Source organism: Agaricus bisporus (genome assembly GCF_000300575.1).
Source record: "Agaricus bisporus var. bisporus H97 unplaced genomic scaffold AGABI2scaffold_3, whole genome shotgun sequence".
Classification (NCBI taxonomy): Eukaryota; Fungi; Basidiomycota; class Agaricomycetes; order Agaricales; family Agaricaceae; genus Agaricus; species Agaricus bisporus.
In genome coordinates this window covers 69,659-93,180 of record NW_006267366.1, presented here as the reverse complement: position 1 = coordinate 93,180, position 23,522 = coordinate 69,659, and the positions used below count along the sequence as shown (strand labels likewise).

The window sequence follows — 23,522 nt, the reverse complement described above, 5'->3', positions numbered from 1 at the left end:
AGGGACGGATGTAGTCAGGTAAATCTTCCGGGTTGGTAGGGTCCACTTCCTTTTCCTCCGTAGCGCTTTCCACATCAGTGGTTAGCCGTCGAGCGAAAGGGATGGTTTCGTGTTGAACAGTGCATGTGTTTGGGCATCTAGAGAATCTGACTTCCTGATTTACCCAGTCAATTTCCGGGTTGTGTTGAATTAACCAATCGTATCCTAAGAAAATGTCGGCACTCGATATGTCTGACACCAAAGCTTTTATTTCTTCTTTGTGTCCTCCTAAATTCATCTGAATTTTGGTGTCCTCAGTTAACTTTCCGTTTCGATTAGGTGTTCCGTCCGCATTCCTCATCTTGATCGGGTGTTGTCGTTTGGTTTTCTCCAAGTTTTCCTTCTTAACCAATCCTTTGGCTACTAGCGTCATATGTGCTCCTGAATCGATAAGTGTCTTGACCGTTTTAGTTCCGTTCTTCGTTCTGATGTTTGTGTCTAGCAAGATTTCGCGCTTCAAGTCTCATTTGAAAGGGATAATATAGGTAGATTTTGAAATAGATGATACATGGGGAGAGACTCTACGTTTTAGGGGTCGATCCTTCGCGCTCAGGTTGACCCGTCGACAAAATCCTGTTCTTCGGCTGCCTTTTCCTCCTCCTGAGGGTATTCTTCGGCAAATTCTCTGGTCCTAGCTTTCTTCGGCGCCTTGCAATATTTGGCGATGTGTCCTATGCGGTTACAGTTGTAACAAGTCATTGGTTTCCTTGGTTGCCTGCAGTCTTTGGCAAAATGTCCGAATTTTCTGCAATTGAAACATTTCTTCTGGTTGTTAGAGAATTGAGCTCTAGCGGTCTCGGAACTACCAATCTCCATCGGTTGACCGCTTCCTCCATAAGTTACTCCAGAAGAGGTGTGTTTGTTGAACATGTGCATGGTTTCGGCTCCTATTCCAACTGACTTGATTACATTGGTCCATTCGGCAAGATTGGTGGGTAGATTCGTGGGTGGGAATGATAATATGGTTCGTATGATATCCTTCCGAACGTTCTTCTTGAGTAAAAATACTGCGTGTTGGTCGTCGGTGCCCGCTTTGTTCTTCAGCAAGTTGAATTTGACCAGATAGTCAATAATGGGCCTTCTTCCTTGAGCAAGGGTTTCGATAGCGACTTCGCTCTTCTCCTTCTCCTTTCCATCAATGAAAGCTTCCTTCATCTCCTTTTCAAACTCCTTCCATGATATCTTGTTGTTACCATTGATTCTGTCAGCGATTAAAGCGGCTAGAGCTCCTGCTGTTCCGTTGTGCATCCGCGAGACGCAAGCGATGATCTTGTCATTGTCGGTGGTGACTTTGTTAAATGTCAAAAATAGTTGGATACTCATCCACCAATCCTCAAACTTCTCTCTATTTCCCTCGAACTTTCCTGGATCGGGGATTAAAGCTCTGAAAGTATCGTTGGTCGACATGTTTGCTAGTTTGTTGGCAAGTTCTTCTTCTTCTTCAAGTGATAAGCGACTGGTTGGTTCGTCTTCGTCTTCCTTCTCTGAGTGATGACTCTCTTCTACTGGTTGTGTTAGAACCTTGCCAGAATGTCACGGCGTCACGCTGTCACATCTGTCACATATTTTATTACATAATAATTTCCCTCTGCTGCTACAGTTCGACGGAGGCTAAACTATCGGCATACTGCTAAAATGGCGCAAGCTACAGATTTACCAATTGAACTAATCGATCTCATCTTATCTTTCTTGCCTCCGAACCACGCGGAGCAAGTACAATGGAGAAGGAGGGCGGCAGCTATAGGACGAGAGGACAGACCGAGAGGTTGGAACCTATCGGATCATCGATGCAGGCGGTGTGGGAGAGTATGCTTAGCAATGTGGGACTATGAGGAACAGAAGGCGTGGGTAATACAGAGATGGGGATACTGGGGACCGCGACACTGGGCAATAGCCGGATTCTTCGTACTATGCCCATGTGATGCGATGTTGGGGAATTACTTCGGTAGGTATTGGTTTGTGTGAGCGGATTACTCGTTTAGGAGTTGTTTATACTTGTGGACACTTTTATGGTTTGTTTGGTATTGTTGACGTTTTTATGATCAATCTATTTTCGTTTACTTGCTTCTTACTCCACTCTTCCTTTCTCATGTCAAATGTATAATTAGTTTACTTTCTCATATGAGCTTCTTTTCTCATGTCAAGTATATAAATAGTTACCTAGGGTAGTTGGTCTGTGCGCCGTAGTCTAGGTATATAAAGTAGGTAGAAACTTGTAGAAGACTCCGTCGAGTTCTCTTAGGTTCACGTCTAATATAACTTTTGTCACTTTCCTCCATAGTTCTTAAGTTCAGGTGTGACCTGTGACATCACAGTCACAGTCGCCCTAACAGTAGAACTCGACTACTCCGGGGATCGCACAGCACAGTGCCCTCCCCACCTCTTACTCTTTACTCGTCCTCTACTCTCTGCGCGCCATCGCGGCCGCCACACACATAGCCGGTCCCTAGGCTTAAAGGGTGTCTGCACATAAACACAACGTGTGCCGTGGACGTCAGTAGTTTGACACAGACTACTGATAAGACGAGACCTACCAGACTGTGTGGTGTTTTATTATATCCGTGTACTAGCTTCTTTGTAACTTCAATTATAAACCTTGTGCTGCGCTTGCATTGTCAAGTGGTACACGCAGAGGAGTGACACTGCCACATTAAGTGCGTGTCTAGATTAGCGTGAAGATCCGTCTTCGTATATAGCTTTATCTAGGGCAGTAGTCTTTCCCTTCGCCAGTGCGGCATTTCTTGAATAAACTTTTTCTTTTTGTATACGCGTCCAAGTGAAGCAGGCTATTGGCTTCATTGGATTGGTGGATACGCACCAGGTGACAGGAAAAGACCTCCCTCACCTTCCTCAAAATTTCTCATCGACTACCGCCCGGAACATTCTGAGTACCTTCCTCTGAATCCGAGGAAGAAGAATCCGCCTCGGAATCCCAATCCGAGGAATCCGAACCAGAACAACGAGAACCGTCCGTATCCCCCCTACCCCTATATCAACCACCTCCCCCCGAATACCACGAGCCAGACATGGCCAACCCCCAAGAAATAATCAATCAGCTAAACGCTCAGCACACCCTCATCGCCCAACTGCAGCAGCAACTCGCCCAGCTGCAGAACAACCCGCAACCGGGTCCACCAGGCCCACCAGGTCCGGCAGGGGACGACGGAGAAACTCCCATCGTCCAAGTAGTGCCGCCACAAATTGATGTGGCAAGACCAAAAATATTCTCAGGAGATGGGAAGGAGCTGAGTGGCTTTATAACAGCATGCAAGATTTATTTAAGCTTGAAAATGGTAGGCAGGCTACAAGGAGATCAGATTACGTGGATATTGTCGTATGTACAAGGAGGAGCAGCAGAATCGTGGAAGGAAAATATTATGGAGATGATTGAAGGTGGGGAAGATGAAGCTCCAGCCCACATGGAAGAGCTTTACAATAGTCTCCGAAACAATTTCGGAGATGCGGATGAGGAGAGTACGGCAGTAGGGAAGTTGAGATTGATCGAGCAAGGAAGCAAGAGCGCAGAAGAGCATGTACAGGAATTCAAGAGGATAGCACGAGACAGCGGATACGAGGGACGAGCCCTCATCGAAGAATTCAAGAGAAGTTTATCAGGAAGGATTAGGAAGGCGCTGATGGAGTCAGAGAACCCACCAACTACCATCAGGAGTTGGTACGAGAGGAGCATGAAGTTGGATAGGCAGTGGAGGCAAGCAAAGGCAGAGGAAGACTACTATCGGCGGGGGCAAGCTAAGCCCCAACTACGAACCCATACCCCCAACAACACTTTCGTGAGGCCACAGCCTCAACGTCGAGATCCCAACGCAATGGATGTCGACACCGCCGCAGGACCCAGTCGAGGTCCTATCAAGTGTTACAAGTGTGGAAAGTTGGGCCATATGGCGAAGAATTGCTGGAGCAAGGCTCCGGCTCGAGATGTGCGAACGTTAGACGTGGACGAGCAGCGGGACTATTGGAAGAGGATGTTCGAGGAGGAACAGAAGAATTTAAAAGAGTAAAGGAAGCAAAGTCTCCTCGTTTGACTTCCTACAACAAATTTGATGTACTATGTAACGAAATCAATGTTTTGGACACTGTACAAGAGGAGAGTTTCCTTGTAAGGACAATACGACCTTTAAGGGAAATTAAGCTGAATGTGGGGGTAGAAAAATTGGACACACATGATGGAGTAGGAGTACAGGCGCTGTTGGATAGTGGAGCGACGGGAATGTTCATGGATAAGGTGTTTGCAGAGGAAGAAGGGTTCAAGCTGGAACCTTTAGAAAGACCAATCCCGGTCAAGAATGTTGATGGGACAATCAACGCATCTGGAGCAGTGACACACCGAGTTGCTGCAAACGTGTACTACAAAGGGCATAAAGAAAGAGTACACTTCGAAATATGTGGCCTAGGAAAGAATAAGGTCATATTAGGAATGCCTTGGTTGCAGATGCATAATCCGGAAATCGATTGGGAGAAAGGAGAGGTAAAGATGACCAGGTGCCCAGACGGGTGTGGGTACAAAGACAAAGGAAAAACCAAAGAAAAACAGGAAGAAATACGAAGGGTAGAAGAACCAAGAAAATCAACTAGGCAGTTGATGAAGGAAGCACGAGAGGCAGAGAAAAGGGAAAAACCTGACATGTCGCACAAACAATATGCAGGTTGGAAATTAGTTTCCTTCCCGAAGAAATCAAGTTGGGGAACAGTATTGCAGTATAGATGCGAGGAATGTGGAATTCAAACGTCGGAACATTTGCTGAGCAAACACAAATGCCCAGCAAAAGAGGAAATCACCTTAGACGAGTTTGGGATGCCATACGAAGGAAGTGATGACGAAGAGGAAGGACCAACCATGGCCAAGATAGAAGCATACGAAGAAGAGCAGGAAGAAATCCGAGATGAGGAAGAAAGATACGAGCGAGTAAACAAAGCAATAGGGAGATTCAACACTCCCAAAAACATCATCGAGGGGATCGCATTAGGAGTCGAAGCGGCATTCGCCAGGGAATTGGCACGTAATAGACGTGCTAATAGTGGAGCTGAGGGATTGGCGCAACAATCCAAAGAGAAAGCTGAGGGGTGGGCGCAATCACCCGGTGACGTGGCTGACCGATTAAATGGGGAAAAGGCAGAACGTCTAGAAGAAGATAACAGCAAGACAGCCACCGCGGGACAAGCGGGGGCTGGACAGGTACGTCCTAAACGAATAAGCGCCCAAAGGAAAAATAGGAGTAGAGAGGAAGAAGGACAACTAGAGATGTGGGTAAGAGGAATGACAGAAGAGATGCCGGAAGAAGAAGAAATTCGAAGCATAGACTCAGTAGAGCAAGTGGTACCAAGACGGTTCCACAAGTTCCTTAAAGTATTCAAACAAAAGGAATCAGAGAGAATGCCTACTAGGAAACCATGGGATCATGCTATCGAATTGAAGGAGGATTTCAAACCCAAGAAAGGAAAAATATACCCCTTGTCGCCAAACGAAAGAGAAGAAGTCCAAGCATTCATCAAGGACCAACTCCGAAAGGGATATATTAGGCCTTCGAAATCTCCCCAAACCTCACCGGTATTTTTTGTGCCAAAGAAGGATGGAAAGAAGCGGATGGTACAGGACTATCGATTTTTGAACGATTGGACAATTAAGAACAATTATCCTTTACCTTTAATTTCTGAACTTATAGACACTATGGGTAGTAAACGATTATTCTCTAAGATAGATTTACGTTGGGGTTATAATAACATTAGGATAAAAGAAGGAGACGAGTGGAAGGCAGCCTTTACTACTTTCATGGGTGCCTTTGAACCCACTGTTATGTTTTTTGGACTTACAAATTCGCCTGCTACTTTTCAGACTATGATGAACGAACTTTTTAGGGACTTAGTAAATACGGGAAAAGTAGCTGTATTCATTGACGATATCTTGATAGGAACAGACGATGAAGAAGAGCACGATAAGGTGGTAGAAGAAGTGTTGCAGAGGTTGATGGACAATGACTTATTTGCAAAACCAGAGAAATGTGAATGGAAACGAAGTGAGATGGGGTTTTTGGGATGTATAATAGGGAGGAACGGAATCAAGATGGAGGAAAGGAAAGTGAAAGACGTAGTAGAGTGGCCGACTCCAAAATGCGTTAAAGATGTACAAAAATTCTTGGGACTGGCAAATTACTATCGACGGTTCATTGAAAAATTCGCCAGTATTGCAAAACCATTACACGCATTAACTAAAAAGGACAAGAAATGGAGTTGGGGAGATGAAGAAGAGGAGGCCTTTGGTACGCTAAAAGCAAGATTCACATCACACCCAATCCTAGTAGCCCCAGAATTGGATAAAGAGCTAAAAGTGGAATCTGATGCATCGGCTTATGCCACGGGCGGAGAGTTGGCAATGAAATGTGAAGACGGAAAGTGGAGGCCGGTAGCATACATCTCCAAATCAATGACGGAGACGGAACGAAACTACGACATTCACGATAGGGAGATGCTGGGAATTATGCGGTGTTTAGAAGAATGGAGACACTTCCTGGAAGGGGCGAAACATAAGTTCGAAATTTGGACAGATCATCGCAATCTAGAATACTTCGCGAAAGCTCAACAACTAAATCGACGACAAGCCAGATGGGCCTTATATCTATCTAGATTTAATTTCGAATTAAAATTCCGCCCAGGAAAGACAATGGGGAAGGCAGACGCATTGAGCAGAAGACCTGACTTTGAACAAGGAACAAAGGACGATAACAAGGATCAAACCCTGTTAAAACCAGAGTATTTCGCAATCCGAGCAATGGAAGAGGGTCAGATGTTAATCAATGCGGAGGAAGAGGAAATATTGGAAGAAATCAGAAAATCAGAAGCAAAAGAAGATGACGTAGTGAAAGCAGTGGAAGAGATGAAGCGAGCAAAAGTAAAGTCGCTAAGGGGAGACGAGTGGAAGCTGGAAGAAGGATTGGTACTGAAAGAAGGAAAAGTCTATGTGCCGAAAGACGAGACGTTGAGGACTAAAATCATTCAACTACATCACGATACCCCCATTGCTGGACACGGAGGACAATGGAAGACAGTAGAAATGGTAACGCGCAATTACTGGTGGCCAGGCGTCACTAAGCAAGTCCAGAAGTACGTAGAAGGATGCGATCAATGCCAACGAAACAAGAATCGACCAACACCGCCGGCAGGAAAATTAATGCCGAACCCTATTCCCACCAAACCATGGGCCGATGTATCCGTCGACTTCATAGTAAAATTACCAGAATCACAGGGAATGGACTCAATTTTGGTGGTGTGCGATCGATTCAGTAAGATGGCTCATTTTATCCCAACTACGGAAACAACATCAGCGCTAGGACTAGCCAAACTGTTCAGGGATCATGTATGGAAGTTGCACGGGTTACCAGAAACGGTAATCTCAGACAGGGGACCGCAATTTGCTGCAGACTTTACAAAGGAGTTGAATAAAATGTTGGGAATTGATACTAGGTTATCTACGGCGTTTCACCCACAAACGGATGGCCAAACCGAGCGAACCAATCAAGAACTAGAACAATATCTCCGATCATTTGTCGATCATAGACAAACTGATTGGCCCGATTGGTTAGCAACAGCGGAGTTTTCCTATAACAATAAAGAACAATCGTCAACAAAGGAAACTCCATTTATGGTCAACGTGGGAAGACACCCAAGAACTGGTTTCGATCTCCGACGACAAGGCAATCACCCGGCAGCAGCGGACTTTGCGGACCGCATGAAACTTCAACACGAGGAAACTCAAGCAGCCCTGAAAAAGGCACAAGACGATATGCGGAGGTATGCGGATAGAAGCAGAGGAGAAGCGGTGAAATACAAAGTGGGGGATAAAGTTCTATTGGCTACCCGGGACCTTCAAATCCAGGGACAACCTACCCGGAAACTTACGGAGAAATTCATCGGACCATACACCATCAAGAAGATCATTTCCCCCAATGCAGTGGAAATAGATCTTCCCCGATCTATTCGGATTCATCCGGTGGTTAACGTCAGCTGAATAGTACTATATCGAGAACAAGTGGATGGACAAGGGAGTAGACCGGCACCGGCCGTAGAAATAGAAGGAGAACAGGAGTGGGAAGTGGAGAAAATCCTTAACGCCAAATGGCTCCGCGGAAAGAAGCGGTACCTAGTTTGATGGAAAGGGTATACGGCAGAAGCAGACTCGTGGGAACCCGAGGAGAACTTGGCTAACGCCAAAGAATTGATTACTGAATTCCACCAACTCTACGGGGAACTCAATAGGATACATCACGTCCTACGTGACACCGGGTTCCAAGAAAGGGAACTACCTAATCGATTCACAGCCAAGGCTTTATTCGGATGGGATGACAAACAGTTTGATGCCGAATATCTTAAGAAGTTGGAACGTAATTGGCGGACGTGGAGGTCTTGAAGGGTCGTCTCCGGAGGAGCCGACTTTAAGGAGGGGGTACTGTTATAACCTTGCCAGAATGTCACGGCGTCACGCTGTCACATCTGTCACATATTTTATTACATAATAATTTCCCTCTGCTGCTACAGTTCAACAGAGGCTAAACTATCGGCATACTGCTAAAATGGCGCAAGCTACAGATTTACCAATTGAACTAATCGATCTCATCTTATCTTTCTTGCCTCCGAACCATGCGGAGCAAGTACAATGGAGAAGGAGGGCGGCAGCTATAGGACGAGAGGACAGACCGAGAGGTTGGAACCTATCGGATCATCGATGCAGGCGGTGTGGGAGAGTATGCTTAGCAATGTGGGACTATGAGGAACAGAAGGCGTGGGTAATACAGAGATGGGGATACTGGGGACCACGACACTGGGCAATAGCCGGATTCTTCGTACTATGCCCATGTGATGCGATGTTGGGGAATTACTTCGGTAGGTATTGGTTTGTGTGAGCGGATTACTCGTTTAGGAGTTGTTTATACTTGTGGACACTTTTATGGTTTGTTTGGTATTGTTGACGTTTTTATGATCAATCTATTTTCGTTTACTTGCTTCTTACTCCACTCTTCCTTTCTCATGTCAAATGTATAATTAGTTTACTTTCTCATATGAGCTTCTTTTCTCATGTCAAGTATATAAATAGTTACCTAGGGTAGTTGGTCTGTGCGCCGTAGTCTAGGTATATAAAGTAGGTAGAAACTTGTAGAAGACTCCGTCGAGTTCTCTTAGGTTCACGTCTAATATAACTTTTGTCACTTTCCTCCATAGTTCTTAAGTTCAGGTGTGACCTGTGACATCACAGTCACAGTCGCCCTAACAGGTTGTTGGATCTGCTCGTCTTCTTCCGGTCTTGGTTGAAGTTGTTGTAATAGCCTCAAATGCTCGTTCTCTGCTTTCTTTTCAAGCTCCTGTAATGACTCCTGTTGGTAGATGTCTAAATCTTCTTCAATCGTTCTCTGTAGATCCTGTTTCCGACTTGGCATGCAATAGTGCCCGAGTTAAGTACTCCGTAAAAAAAATTCGACGCGATAGAGCGACCTTCAACGCAAAGTGGCGTTCAAAAATGTGGGTGACGACGCGATAGAGCGACCTTCAACGCAAGTGCGTTCAACTGGTACATTCTGCCGTATGCACTACCACTACAGCAAGCCCTCGATAGCTGCTGTCTGCAAGGTGAGGTGTAGATGCTTTACCAGATGTTACGACCTTAGTCTGTGAGACTCAGGTTGCAGACAAGTGACAAAGACTTGAGAGCGAGGTGAGAGTAGAGAAAGGGAAAGATACAATGTGATAAAAGCGTAAGGAATACAACAGTATCTACTGGTCTTATATATGTAAAGGTATCTACCCAAGGTAACTAAGTATAGAACGGGCTGAGTAACAGTGACCGAGGTAGATGAGTAATTAGTGAGTCATAGTACTCGGGGTAGTGGAGTAAGACCATGTGGAAAGAAGGAAGATGATCAATCATGAGAATAGAAGATTGATCATGAGAACAAAAGGATATATCAGGTAACATGAAAGAGAAAGCAAGAATGACGTATCCTGATGATAGGAAATAGAACAGATAAGATCCGCATCAGATAAGGATTAGATAAGATTTAGAATACTTGGATTTGATCCAAAATCATAACAGTACTGAGTCATAGTACTCGGGGTAGGTGGAGCGGAAGCATGTGGAAAGAAGTAAGCATGAGAGAAAGTATACAGATAAGGAAAGATCAAAGAGAAAGAAAAGAAGTACGCGTGAGAATAGGAGAAACAGTTTAGCCTAATTAGAATATCCATAACCGGTGAGATCATAACAATGAAGTAATTACTATGAGAAATATAACCGTAGATGTCACGGTTCATAACACTTGACGAGGATAAGAACGGTCAATCATTTCATCGTCAACGATTCGAGTACAGTAAACTCCACAAGTTCGTTCGACAACTCCATAGCCCATTTTTCCAAGATAAAGTTTGGAAAGAATTTTGACCTGTGGAAACTCCCATTTGTGTGCAATTGATAAGATGTCGACCCAGTCAAGGTTGGAAAAGAAAGAGTAATCGCCGTATCGCGTGTTATAGAATACACAGAGAAATTTTCGAAAATCATGAGAGTCTACATCTTGGATGATGTAGGGGTCGTTTGGTGTATAGTGTTTGGATAAAGGATGATGAGGTTCGTTATGGCCGGTGAGTTTTTGTTGCCAATAGATAGATTCGCGAGTGAAGAAGTAGGAATGAACGTGGAATTTGGCTCCATCGTCGGTCATGAATACAATGTCGGCTCCACGGATAAAGATGTCTTTTGAAACCGGTGTAAAAGATTTGGTAATGGCTTGCATATTGTGGTCGATGAGGGGATGAAAGAGTTGGAGCATTTTTAGGTTGATTTTATAACTGTCCATTCGGAAGTTTTGCTCTATATTCGGAGAGTGCTTCTTCTGCATTTTCTAGGGATGAGCGTGGTATCCAAGAGTCGTCTTCGTTTCCATATCCTTTCCAGTGAACTAAAAATTGTATTCCTCGGCCTTTTTGTCGGTGTCCTCGGATTTCTTCAACTTCATATTCTTCTTCTTCATTGATAATGTCAGGTGGAGGTGGAGTGGGTTTCTTCTGACTGTCAAACTCCGGGTTTTGGACTTTTGTTAGGAGCGATGTGTGGAAGACGTCGTGTATTGCCCAAGTATCAGGTAGCTTCAGTTTGTAAGATCGATCGCCGATTTGTTTCAAGATCTCGAAAGGTCCATATCGTTTGTGGTCTAGTTTCCGAGTCGGACGATTGGAATGAATGTTCGTCGTTTCTAACCAAACTTTATCTCCTTCGGCAAAGGGTTCTTTGTGGTGCTTGTTGTTTCCTCTTTCTCTCATCATCTCGTTGTTTGCTTCCATCGCAGCTTTAGCTTCTTCTCGCACGTTCTCTAATTCTTCGATCAAGGAGGTGGCGGTGGGGTTCGTCGTTTCAACCGTGATATTTCCTTTCCATGGGTGAAGTCCGTAATTCAGGAAGAATGGGGTTTGTCCGGTGGCAGCGTGGGTTTTGTCATTGTAATGGAATTCCGCCATGGGAAGCCATCTTGTCCAATTGTCTTGTCGATAATTGATGAATGCTCGAAGGTAGGTTTCAATTTCCTGATTCATCCGCTCTGTTTGACCGTCTGTTTGTGGGTGATAGGCCGTAGAAAGGTTCCGTTCAATGCCTAGAGCTTTGCATAGGGATTCCATAAATTTCGATGCAAACTGTGGTCCTCTGTCGCTAATAATCCGTTTCGGAATTCCATGATGTCGCCAGACTTCTTCCTTATAGATTTCCGCAAGATCCATGGACGTGAGCGACGTGGTAGTGGGAACGAGGTGGATCATTTTGGAGAATCTGTCAACGATAACAATAATAGCATCCTTCTCCTTTGACTTCGGTAGTGGTCCGATCATGTCTATAGATATTTCTTCCCAAGGTTTGTCGGGGATGGATAATGGATTAAGCGGGATGTGATCGGGTCGTCGAATGGTTTTGTTCTTCTGGCACATGTCGCATCCTCTGACATATCTTCTGATATCCGTTTTGATCGTGGGCCACCAAAAGGTCCGTTTAACTGATTCTAGCATTCGGTACGTTCCAGGATGTCCGGCGTCGGGGGAATTATGATGATCGTGAAGAATGAAATCTCTGATCTCCTGATTATCCGGAACATAGATCCTTCCTTGTCGGTAAATGATTCCATTGTTCTCCCATACTTTTTCTGGTTGCTTCTTCATCTCTTCTATTACTCTGGTTTCTCGTCTTTCACATTTCCTAATCTTCTCAAGTAGGGTTTCATCGGCTATGATTTCGAATCTTCGATTGTGGAGTAAGGTGATGTCATAGATGGGAATGGATTCTTCATGTCTTCGGATGAACATTTTCTCCTTGAACATTTCTACTCCTCGGTTGTCGTTAGATGTGTCAGGTTTGATTAGTCTCGACAGGATGTCTGCTTTGGTGTTTGTCTTCCCAGGAATGTGTCGTAGAAGGAAATCGTATTCCTGTAGCATGAGGTACTATCTTGCTTGTCGAGCATTGAGCTTTTGAGGTTCTCGGAAATATTTGAGGTTCTCGTGATCTGTCCATATCTCAAATTGCTCCTTTGCGTCCAATAGGTAGTGTCACCATAGTTTCAAAGCTTTTATGATAGCTAGTAGTTCCTTGTCGTAGATCTCGTAGTTTCGTTCGGCTTCAGATAATGTTTTTGACATGAAGGCGACTGGGTGCCATTTGTCTTCCTGTTCCTGTGATAATACCGCTCCTGTTCCATAGTTTGATGCGTCTACTTCAACTCTGAATTGTCCTTTGTCCTTGGGTAACGCTAAGACCAGTTTGCTGGCGATAGCTTGCTTGATTTGTTCGAAAGCTTGTTGTTGTCCATCGTTCCAATACCATTTCTCCCCCTTCTTAGACTTCAGCTTGTTTAGTGGTTGCGCGATGGTGCTGAAATTTTTGATAAATCGTCGATAGAAGTTGGCAAAACCTAAAAAGCTTTCGACTTGTTTGACCATTGTAGGGACCGCCCAATCTCTTATTGCCTTGACCTTTTCTTCTTCCATAGTTGCCTTTCCATTTCCAATAACCGTTCCTAATACCGTTGTTGATGAGACGTTGAATTCGCATTTCGTCCGTTTGAATGACAAATTGTGTTTCTCCGCGATTCTGAGAAAACGTAAAGTCTGTGCTTCCAATTCTTCATCGTCCTTTGCTGGAATGATGAAATCGTCCATGTACAGTAGTTGGCTAAAGATCCGTCTTGTATCATTTCTCGAAAGATTGTCGCCATCATACGTGAGAAGGTGGCGGGGGAATTACTCATTCCAAAGAACATGACTGTTGGTTCAAATAATCTGCGATTCGTCAAGAATGCTGCTTTCCATTCATCTCCTTCTCGTATCCAAACGTTGTTATATCCCCAGATAATGTCCAATTTGTTGAAAACCTTGGCGTCTTTGAGTTGATCTAATACTTCACTGATGAGGGGTAGTGGCGTCTTGTCCTTGATTGTGATTTCGTTCAGTTTCCTATAATCCTGACATAATCGTAGTGAACCGTCTTTCTTGGGAACGAAAAAACATGGTGCTGCATAGGGTGATTTCGATGGTCGGATTCGATTGGTAGCCAGATTTTCATCCAAGAATTTGTCCAGTTCTTCTCTCTCCAGTGGTGTCATGCTATAAACCTTTGATGATATCTCCGTTGGTGCATTTTCCGTGAAGTTAATTTCATGATCCCATTCCGTTCGTTCCGGTAGTTTGTCAAAGTTCTTTCTGTTGAAAAGATGGGCAAAGGGTTTCATGTATGCTGGTAAGTCCTCAGGGTTCGTTGGATCCGGTTCTTTTTCCTCAGTGTCTTTGTTTGACTGTAATCGTCGTATACATGGTTCGAAGGAGATGTCGGTATGGGGAAAAGAACATGATGTGGGGCACCGGTTGAATTTGATCATTCCTTGTTTCCAATTGATCTCGGGGTTGTGGTTCGTTAACCAATCATGACCTAGAAAGAGATCGGAGGATTGTAATGGAGTGACGACCGCGTCCAGTTGCTCGTTATGACCGTTGATGTTTACATCTTCGCGAATTTGGTGATATCCTTCTTTCCTGCTATCGTTCCATCTGAATTCCTGCATGTGATTGGCCGTTCCAATTTCTTCGTTGGGGTCTTCTTCTTCTTTACTAATCCTTCGTCGATACATGTGTGTGTGCATCCCAAGTCGACCATGGCTGAGACTTTGAGTTTCTTTCCGTTTGTTGTAGTGAGGAGGGGTTTTACTTCCAGTTCTTGCACTCCTAGACGTTTTTGAGGGACAACATATCGATTGTTCATTTGTCTAGGTACATTGGTTCGCGAGGTCGTGCCTACTCGGAACCATCGGAAAAACCCTGTTCCTTCTTGGAGTCGTCTTCATCGTCAGAATCCTCGTTCATCGCTCTAATCCTTCCACTCCTGTTGCTTCGGCAATTCTTCGCAATGTGTCCCAATTTTCCACAATTGAAACACTTGAAGTTCTTCTTCTCTCCAAAATTCTTCTTCTTCTCTTCGCAGTCCTTCCTGATGAGTCCGAACTTTCCGCATTTGTGACATTTGGGTTTCCCATCCTTGTCCCATTCGAATTTCTTCCATCCTATCTCCATTGGTTGTCCACTTCCTCCGTAAGTGATCCCAGTATCGGTTCTGTGATCAATCCTTTTCATCGTCTCTAGTCCTGACCCAACTTGTAGAATCGCGTTATTCCAGTCTTCCCTCGACTTCGGAATGTCTTTACTTGGATATCCTAAGATCGTTTTGATAATGTCGTGATGGGTGTGACGTTTAAGGAGGAAAATGGCGTGTTGGTCGTCGATTTTGGCTTTGTACATGAGAGCTGTGAATTCAACTAGGAAGTCCATGGTGTTCCTGTTTCCTTGTTTGAGGGATTCAATCCTTTCTTCTGCTATATCCTTCTCGTTTCCCTTTCCAAATGAAGTCTTGAGTTCTTCTTCAAAAGTATCCCATGTGTATGTGAAGTTGGTGGCAATTTTCTCTGTCCATATGTCGGCAAAACAGCTGGGGACTGGTCCTTTCAATCGTACGATGGTAGCGATAATCTTCTGGTCGGTGTCTGTGACCTTGTTGTATTTGAGGAAAAGCGTCATGCTCCTCCACCATTCTGAAAACTGCTCTCTATTCCCCCCAAAATCCTTCGGGTTCGGGATAAGCGATTTGAGTACATCTGTCTGTGCACTAGCGGTTACGGCGGCGTCGTTGCTCATGTTGTCGTTGTCTCTGGTGTTCTGATCGTCTGTGTCGATGGTGTTCTCGTTCTCTGTCTCTGTGTCGACGGGGTTCCTAGTGTCTCTGTAACTCCTAAAGTCAACTGGTTGTCGTTTCTTCTGGTTCTTCCTGTTCTGGTTTCTCCTAGTAGATCTGACTACTCGTTCGTAGTGTTCTTCGTCTAGACTGTCGTAGTCGTTTCTCTCTGTGCTCATACACTACTTCTCTGGTGCCCGTGTGGCTAAAATCCGTCTGATGCCCGTATGGCTAAAAAATTTCGGTTCTGCAGCAAGAGTAAGCTGCACAGTACTCTTCCAAGGTACTTACTAGTTGCAAGGTGAGCTAGGGACGCTTTACCAAATGTTACGACCTTAAAGCGAATGCTCAGGTTGCAGCGAAGGCAAAGACTTGAGGGCGAGTAAGGGGAAAAGCAAGTTGGTAAAGCGTAGGGAAATACAGAGAGTATCTACGCTTACTTATACTAAGACTATCTACCCGAGGTAACCAACTATAGAACGGGCTGAGTAACCATGATCGAGGTAGATGAGTAATCAGTGAGAATGAAAGTATAAACTAGGAAGGAGGATGATCAATCATGAGAATAGAAGATTGATCATGAGAAGGAAAAGATATAACAGGTAAAATGAAGGATCAATCAAGGGAACAATAAGAATGATCATGAGAAGGAAAAGATAAACAAGGTAACGTCAAAGAGAAAGTGACATGGGAATGAATGATGGGAGAAGTATAGGCGGAGCAGAGTATATCCAGGGATGTGGAAATGAGTAAGCATGATGACATCCCTCCTATAGGTTGGTAAATTCATAACAAACGGCCACACTCTGCAATTGACAGTTCAGCAACTGATCCCTCCCCTTCTCTTGAAAAGCCCGCTGCTCTCTCAAAGCCACCCAAGAAGAGGAAACAGGGTATGCGCTAAGTTGTATCCCATCAATATAGCTACTGACATTTTTTAGGACATCAGCTCCTGGTGAATCACAACCAAAGCCCTCAGAACCTTTGCCCACTACCACGATTCTTATTCCATCCCTGCCAATATTAAATGTGCCTGCTCTGGTCCTTCCAAGTCCCCCTATTCCTGTCCCATCTTCCCCCACTACTTCACTCCCCTTCGATACCTGTTACATCTGCCCCGGTGCTTACGTGTCCGTCAAACCATATCGACATGTCTAAGATTTCTATTCCTACAACTGGTGAAGTTTACTACACATCCGCCTCATTTTCACTAACTCGTTTTGTTGTCTTCAGTGCACGCTCTTGGCGGTAGGTTGGGACTGAATATTTCTTACCATAGCTACTGATCTTCGTTTACAGAGATCCTATCAAACAATTTTCCATCTATCAAGAACTCAAGTTTACGTTTTGACGTGTTCAAGCTTTCGCCCAATTTCTCAGCTGGTAGCCCATCCAATGAATTTGAGAGATGGATCCAGGCCATCAATGCGGCGGATCCTAATGATCCTGCCCTTGATGAAGATAATAACTTCGAGCAATGGGGTCATCAGCAGCTCTCCCTCGCTTTGCCCCAACTTACTTCATGGACCATTGTAGGAAGCATTAACAGCGCTTGTCGCCTCATAGCCGCCTTGGTCAACACTTGTAAGGTGGCTAGGGAAATATGCCAAGTCAACCAGAGGGAGATGTCCACATCTTTTATTGCTGACATTTACCTTGATCGGACAATTGAAACTCTTTGGAAACTCTGGGCTGGATACAAGGTGAGTGTGAGTTGCATGGAGAATATATTATATTTTGATCCATTTCAGGCCGAAAATCCCAACATCGATCAAGTTCCCCACTCGTCGGCAGCGCAAGCTCACTGCCCTCTCCTGCTCTGCCCCTCCCTCCTCCTCCCAGCTCTGGCAGCGAAAATGTTCCTACCCCTCAGGACCCTGGCAGCGCCAGCCTGCCACTTCCCCCACCGGTTCCTGCTCCTCACGGCCTTTCCCAAAAATCTGTTCAGGTAAGTGTTTTTGAAAAGCGAGAAGACTTCACACTCACCATCATTCAGAGCCTCAAGATTGATGAGCTCAGGGAACTTATCTGATTGCGGGATATTGAGGTTTCTGCTGCGAAACCGAAGAAAGATCGTAAGTGAATTGATAAGATATGGCGTACATTGAGCTGACTCAACTGCTAGATTATGTTTCTGCTATTTTAACTGCTCCTGACGAGAAACGGCCGACCGAGGCTGATATCAAATCTATCATTGCCAAGGTCAGTGTATTATTAATCATATTATTTGCAAACTCATCGCATGTACAGCGGACCTTGGCTTCAAAGAAGGTTAAACGTACTTCTGGTGGAGGATGACTATTTTTCGTGTCTTTAACGATTTTATGCATATTTTAATTAGTATTTGAATTGACCGAAATTTGCCTGACTGCCCCTAAACAATGGCTGACTGCATCTGAGCAACGCCTGAACAGAAGCAAAATTGGTCTGAGCAAAACCCGAACATCCCAAGAACATAGCATGAACAGTGGCTGAACATCCCTTGAGCAATACCCGAATAAACCATGAACAGCGCCCGAGCAAGTCATGAACAACGCCCGAACACAGCTTGAACATGTGTCCGAATTTTCCCTGAGATCTCCTGAGATCCTCCTCATGCATTGTTCGAGAAGTAGAACAATTTTCAGGCTATATTCGGCGCCCCGAACATAGCATGATAATACGTGAAAATACATGAAAATTTCTATTTACTGAGGTTGACCACTGATCGGGTCACCCCAGGAGCGTTCCCTGACCGTACTACCTTGCATTATCCTTAGATCTCTGTGAATCATACTGGGTAAGGGAGAGTGGGACTTAAAAAAGATAAGATTATGAGCAGTACGACACGCGGCACGAAATACGCGCAGGAAATAGTAAGAATAAAAATTGTAGAAAGTATTTTGATGGCCAAGTTTCGAGTGATCCAAACAGACACACACACACGGACTCACGTCCGAGAACTCACACGTTCGCACCAAATTCTTCATTAGACTTGCGCTCCTTTCGAACGGATTCCAGCATTTCAACGATCAAACACATATCATTCAGATCCAGGCTATACGTCAAGTTCACGGTACAAACAACAAACAACTAATTCCTATTTTGCCACTAGAAGTGCGCGTAGACTCGAATTCCGGGCTTTAATTATCGCCTCCAGCGTAAACGATCTTGAAAAGTTGGTCAGCTTGCTGAGTTACGTCTCCAGAATTCTTCTGCACCGCGAGGACAAGCTAGAATCGAAAATGAGTTGGTTGCTTTAAGCGATCACGATAGAAATAGTGTATGGCTCACCTTTTCATGGTCATTGGCGAAGACGTTCTTGGCCGTTCCGGTGTTGGCCTTGACAATCTGAGACAGGGTTAAGCAACTCAGCCTCATGCTGGAAAATCTTTATTCCACGCACCCGGCACTTGTCGATAGATAGATTCCTTGCCGGCTCGATCTGCCACTTGCTATTCTCTCCGGTGCTTGAACTGGTTTTGATCTGAATATTGTTTAAGTTTGTGAGACCTCAGCGTCAACAAGCGTACTTGCCCCACTGTGGTCAAGAACTATGAAACTTCCGGTGGAACGATTCTTGAAGGTATAGTTGCCACCATCTTTAATCATCTGCCACTGTAAGGAAGCGTGAATGTTGATCACTATCAAGCATTCTTAATTGGAATTACACTAACCATTGCGTACCCGTTGAGATTGGGATCATCATTGACTTCTTCAATAGAGATGGTCACGCTATCGCTGTGGGCAACGCAATACTTCCGTCCATTGAATATGTGGAAGTAAATTTTGTCCTGTCAGAAAACATGTGAACGGAAATGCACGATGGCGGGACAGTCTAGGACTTACAGACATTGGTGAAATTTCGAGTATGAATGGGACAATGCGATTGCAAATGAGTACCGAGCAGAGTGGTAGGGACTGGACAACACAGAGTGCATGCTTATATGGACCGGGATTGACCAAATTATTGTAACTCTTGGACAAACGGGGAAAATTAGATCTCCTATACTTTGACGCGCTAGAATACTCATACGGGCGGTTCAGTTATTCAGTAACCCAAATATGGCTGCGGAAGCCCCGCTAAAGATAAGTTTGGGTCTTCTGACTCTTGACTTTTGGTTCGAATATGGTTCAATAGACCCTAGGAACCAGGTAGCACATGCTTCAGTCAATCTCTCCGGAGTTCTCGCTGGCATGGGACCTCCTCAAGCCAAATAATAAACGCCAGCGGGCGGCTAATGAGACTTACAACGCCATGATTTAATAGAAAGTAGGCAGTGTGTGTCTTCTCTATGACTTTTGGTTTGAATATGGCTCAATAGACGCCTAGGATCTACTGGGTAGCACATGCTTCAGTTAATCTGTCCGGAGTTCTCTCTGGCATGGGACCTCCCCAAGCCAAATAATAAACGCCAGCGGGCGGCTAATGAGACTTCCAACGCCATGATTTAATAGAAAGTAGGCAGTGTGTGTCTTCTCTATGACTTTTGGTTTGAATATGGCTCAATAGACGCCTAGGATCTACTGGGTAGCACATGCTTCAGTTAATCTGTCCGGAGTTCTCTCTGGCATGGGACCTCCCCAAGCCAAATAATAAACGCCAGCGGGCGGCTAATGAGACTTCCAACGCCATGATTTAATAGAAAGTAGGCAGTGTGTGTCTTCTCTATGACTTCTGGTTTGAATATGGCTCAATAGACGCCTAGGATCTACTGGGTAGCACATGCTTCAGTTAATCTGTCCGGAGTTCTCGCTGGCATGGGACCTCCTCAAGCCAAATAATAAACGCCAGCGGGCGGCTAATGAGACTTACAACGCCATGATTTAATAGAAAGTAGGCAGTGTGTGTCTTCTCTATTACTTTTGGTTTGAATATGATTCAATAGACGCCTAGGATCTACTGGGTAGCACATGCTTCAGTGAATCTCTCCGGAGTTCTCTCTGGCATGGGACCTCCCCAAGCCAAATAATAAACGCCAGCGGGCGGCTAATGAGACTTCCAACGCCATGATTTAATAGAAAGTAGGCAGAGAAGAGTCAGAAGACCCAAACTTATCTTTAGCTGGGTTTCCACAGCCATATTGGGGTGACTGAATAATTGAACCGCCCGTATGAGTATTCTAGCGCGTCAAAGTACAGGAGACCGAGTTTTCCACATTTTTTTCTATAGAGATACAATAGTTTGGTCAATCTATATAAGCATGCACTCTGTGTTGCCCTTTCCCTACCACTCCGCTTGGTACTCATTTGCAGTCGCATTCTCCCATTCATACCCGAGTATCACCAATGGATGTCAGTTCTATGCTGTCCCGCCATCGCGTATTGCCGTTCACATGTCTTGCGACAGGGCAAAATTTACTTCTACATATTCAATGGACGGAAGTACTGTGTTGACAAGGGCAACATTATCGCTATTGAAAAAGTCGAAGATACTACCGTTGATGCGTATGGTACGTATGGTGCGCATGGTGCGCTTGGCCCGGATGAATCGGATGATGAATCGGATGAATCGGATGACTCGGATGACACGGATGACTCGGGAGTGCCGGAGGATCCTCCGATACCTGAGCCTAACTTTCATGCCATGGTTAGTTTAATTCCAATCACGAATGCTCGACACTGATTGACTTACACGCTTGCTTACAGTGGCAGATGGCTCAAGATGGTGACAAATATACCTTCAGGAACCGTTCCACCGGAGGTTACATAGTTCTTGGCCACAAGGGGGCAAGTACGCATATTGACGCCGAGGTCTCATAAACTTAAACAATATTCAGATCAAAACCAGTTCAAGCGTTGGAGAAAATAGCAAGTGGCACATCGTGCCGGCAATGGATCTTTCTGTCGACAAGTGCAGGGTGCGTGGAATAAAGATTTTCCAGCATGAAGCTGAGTTGCTTAACCCTATCTCAGATTTTCAAGAGCAACTCTGGAGCGACCGGCGGGAAGCTCCTCGCCAATAAAAATGGACAGGTGAGCCTTTCTATCGTGATCGCATAAAACAACCAACTCGTTTTCGATTTTAGCTTATCTCCACGGTCCAGAAAAATTTTGGAGACATAACCCAGCAAGCTGACCAACTATTCAGGATCGTTTATGCTGGAGACGCTAATTGAAGCCTGGAATTGTCAACGCCCACTTTTAGTGGCAAAATAGGAATTAGTTATAAGTTGTTGTTTGTACTGTGAACTTGAAGATGTATAGCCTGAATGATATGTGTTTGATTGTTGAAATGCTGGAATTCCCGTGCGCTGTCCGATGTCCTATGTATACCCCTTCAAATTCAACATTATTGAAATTTCAAGCTCATCGGAGGTCAGGAAACGCGCCGGGAAGTTTACTGTCACATCGATCGCTCGAGTAGTGTTTGGCACCCACTCAAATTACCTATCGTCGCTTAGGCGATGATGATTTTAATCGTTGCATTGGAACGCTGGTAAGCGTTATGAAGTATTAACAGATGTGTAGTGTAGTCAAAGACCAAGCATATCTTTTTCTTCTGTCCCTCTGAAAACAGTACTCGTGTAAGCGCGTGTGAGATGGTCTTCCATTTCGATGTAGAGAAAAAAAAAGGAGCAGAAAAAGTCTAGATGATTCAAGCGAGAGAGAGACACACAGAGAGAAATAGAACTGAACTGATTCTAAGAAATTACCAACCCACAAACCCAAAAAACTTTGTTTTCACAATTTACCCTTCGCAAAAACCCTTTCAGCTCCCCCTACTCCAACTCCACCCTCCCTCCCTCCTCCTCCATTCCGTTTTTTATTCATCTCCTTCTCTTTATTCATCAAAACATCACCAGCCCATTCAACAACACACCGAATCAATTTATCCACATCCTCCTTCGTAATCCCAGCATGTAAACAAATTCTCACTCTATCTTTTCCTTTTGGTACGGTTGGCCATGTTATGGGTTTTGCGTTCATACCATTTTTGAGGAGGTAAGATGATAGAGGACGTGGATGAGGTGTTAGGATCGGAATTATTGGTGATGCGAAGGTAAGATTATCGGAGGAGGAGGAGGGAAGACAAGAATGTGGGCATAAGCTGATTAGCGATGGTGGGATATCAGAGTTTCGAAGTGTAGAGGTGAAAGTCGACGTAAAGTATTTTGAAAGTGATAATAGGCGATTGGCGAGCTGCAATCAGAAGTCGTGTCAACGCTTATTCAGGGAGATGGAAGTTGAAAGATTTACTTGGGAGGCGGTACCATCTATGAGCATATCGAAAGATGCGTCAGCGGAGATGATAGTCGCGTAACTGAGGGACGTGGTGTATATGAGCGATCGAGCGTAGTTGATCAAGTAATCTTTGACCAAATTGTTCGTCAAGATAACAGCTGTTAAAGATCATTTAGATGAGTTGATGGGGTTTAGAGGCTGGACGCACCTCCGCTCGCCGCCAGAGCTTTGCCGAACGTATGTAACCTCGCGAACACCTTATGTTCCAAACCCAACATCGCCACACGACCTTTACCATTTGGCCCGTAAATGCCCGTCGAATGAGCTTCATCGACAATCAGATACGCGTTTTCTCCTCCTAGAAAATTTTCCTCTTCGATCACTTCAACCATCTCTTTCAACGGTGCAAAAGTCCCGTCCATGCTATACAAACTTTCCACCGCTACGAATATACTGTGTTGTCCTTCCGAGCTGTGGACCTTGTTATAGGCTTCCATCAACGCCAATCGGAATGATGTGAGAGAGTTGTGTTTGAAGGATATTAGAGATGATGAATTGACTCGTGATGCACGCATTCCGTCAAGCACAGAAGCATGAATGTACTCGTCGTAGACGATCACATCCCCTGGTTGGGGTATACTTGTAAAAAACCCGACATTGGCATGATATCCCGAATTAAACAACAACGCCGCTTCAACATCAAAAAATTTCTTCAGCCTCTCTTCCAGATTCGCATGAGCTTGACCGTTCACGAGTAATCTCGAACCCCCAGACCCGAGTATATCAGGCGCCGAAGAGAGTTTGGTAAGAAAACATGAACGGAGGTGGTTAGACGAGGATAATGATAGATAGTCGTTGGATGTGAAATCGGTTAAGGGAGATGAGAGGGCCGAGGCGGGTACTGGATCGGGGAGTCGGCGTCGGATGGATCGGATTTCGCGGGAGTCAAGTGCTGACTGGAGTTTTTGTGCGAGGGCAGAATGTGGGCTGAGAAGCGAAGTCATAGTTTTGGGTGGGACTCGGACGAACGGAGCTCGTCGGATTAAGGGATTCCGTTCGT

At 44.8% G+C, this 23,522-nt stretch overlaps 8 protein-coding genes across 8 annotated transcripts; 3 read left to right on the top strand and 5 right to left on the bottom strand.

The window, feature by feature from the left end:
- Positions 1 to 273: 273 nt before the first annotated feature.
- On the bottom strand, positions 274 to 1,446 carry AGABI2DRAFT_141574 (hypothetical protein; the record flags this gene model as incomplete). Its single annotated transcript, XM_006458822.1, has 3 exons — positions 274 to 277; positions 303 to 501; positions 846 to 1,446. 3 exons carry the CDS (start codon positions 1,444 to 1,446, stop codon positions 274 to 276), a joined length of 804 nt encoding a protein of 267 aa, XP_006458885.1.
- Positions 1,447 to 3,278: 1,832 nt separating this feature from the next.
- AGABI2DRAFT_59598 (hypothetical protein) lies at positions 3,279 to 3,749 on the top strand (the record flags this gene model as incomplete). The annotated part of the gene is made up of 1 exon (XM_006458821.1): positions 3,279 to 3,749. A coding segment is annotated over one exon (471 nt), but the record flags the coding sequence as incomplete, so codon positions are not given.
- Positions 3,750 to 10,349: 6,600 nt separating this feature from the next.
- On the bottom strand, positions 10,350 to 10,832 carry AGABI2DRAFT_115855 (hypothetical protein; the record flags this gene model as incomplete). The annotated part of the gene is made up of 1 exon (XM_006458820.1): positions 10,350 to 10,832. One exon carries the CDS (start codon positions 10,830 to 10,832, stop codon positions 10,350 to 10,352), a length of 483 nt encoding a protein of 160 aa, XP_006458883.1.
- A 3,242-nt stretch (positions 10,833 to 14,074) lies between these two features.
- AGABI2DRAFT_141572 (hypothetical protein) lies at positions 14,075 to 15,477 on the bottom strand (the record flags this gene model as incomplete). Its single annotated transcript, XM_006458819.1, has 2 exons — positions 14,075 to 14,339; positions 14,720 to 15,477. The coding sequence occupies 2 exons, from the start codon at positions 15,475 to 15,477 to the stop codon at positions 14,075 to 14,077; spliced, it is 1,023 nt and encodes a 340-aa protein (XP_006458882.1).
- A 971-nt stretch (positions 15,478 to 16,448) lies between these two features.
- On the top strand, positions 16,449 to 17,773 carry AGABI2DRAFT_141571 (hypothetical protein; the record flags this gene model as incomplete). The annotated part of the gene is made up of 8 exons (XM_006458818.1): positions 16,449 to 16,476; positions 16,532 to 16,546; positions 16,598 to 17,001; positions 17,172 to 17,246; positions 17,346 to 17,373; positions 17,424 to 17,500; positions 17,549 to 17,576; positions 17,640 to 17,773. The coding sequence occupies 8 exons, from the start codon at positions 16,449 to 16,451 to the stop codon at positions 17,771 to 17,773; spliced, it is 789 nt and encodes a 262-aa protein (XP_006458881.1).
- A 530-nt stretch (positions 17,774 to 18,303) lies between these two features.
- On the bottom strand, positions 18,304 to 19,183 carry AGABI2DRAFT_191018 (hypothetical protein). The gene is made up of 6 exons (XM_006458817.1): positions 19,127 to 19,183; positions 18,955 to 19,071; positions 18,815 to 18,895; positions 18,684 to 18,764; positions 18,572 to 18,628; positions 18,304 to 18,510 (listed from the first exon to the last, which is right to left on the bottom strand). Exons 1-6 carry the CDS (start codon positions 19,130 to 19,132, stop codon positions 18,421 to 18,423), a joined length of 432 nt encoding a protein of 143 aa, XP_006458880.1. The 5' UTR covers positions 19,133 to 19,183; the 3' UTR covers positions 18,304 to 18,420.
- Positions 19,184 to 20,515: 1,332 nt separating this feature from the next.
- AGABI2DRAFT_191017 (hypothetical protein) lies at positions 20,516 to 21,508 on the top strand. Its single transcript, XM_006458816.1, has 6 exons — positions 20,516 to 20,572; positions 20,628 to 20,867; positions 20,927 to 21,007; positions 21,058 to 21,138; positions 21,194 to 21,253; positions 21,307 to 21,508. The coding sequence occupies exons 1-6, from the start codon at positions 20,567 to 20,569 to the stop codon at positions 21,394 to 21,396; spliced, it is 558 nt and encodes a 185-aa protein (XP_006458879.1). The 5' UTR covers positions 20,516 to 20,566; the 3' UTR covers positions 21,397 to 21,508.
- A 453-nt stretch (positions 21,509 to 21,961) lies between these two features.
- On the bottom strand, positions 21,962 to 23,466 carry AGABI2DRAFT_183745 (hypothetical protein; the record flags this gene model as incomplete). Its single annotated transcript, XM_006458815.1, has 3 exons — positions 21,962 to 22,420; positions 22,478 to 22,620; positions 22,671 to 23,466. 3 exons carry the CDS (start codon positions 23,464 to 23,466, stop codon positions 21,962 to 21,964), a joined length of 1,398 nt encoding a protein of 465 aa, XP_006458878.1.
- Between the last annotated feature and the right edge of the window lie 56 nt (positions 23,467 to 23,522).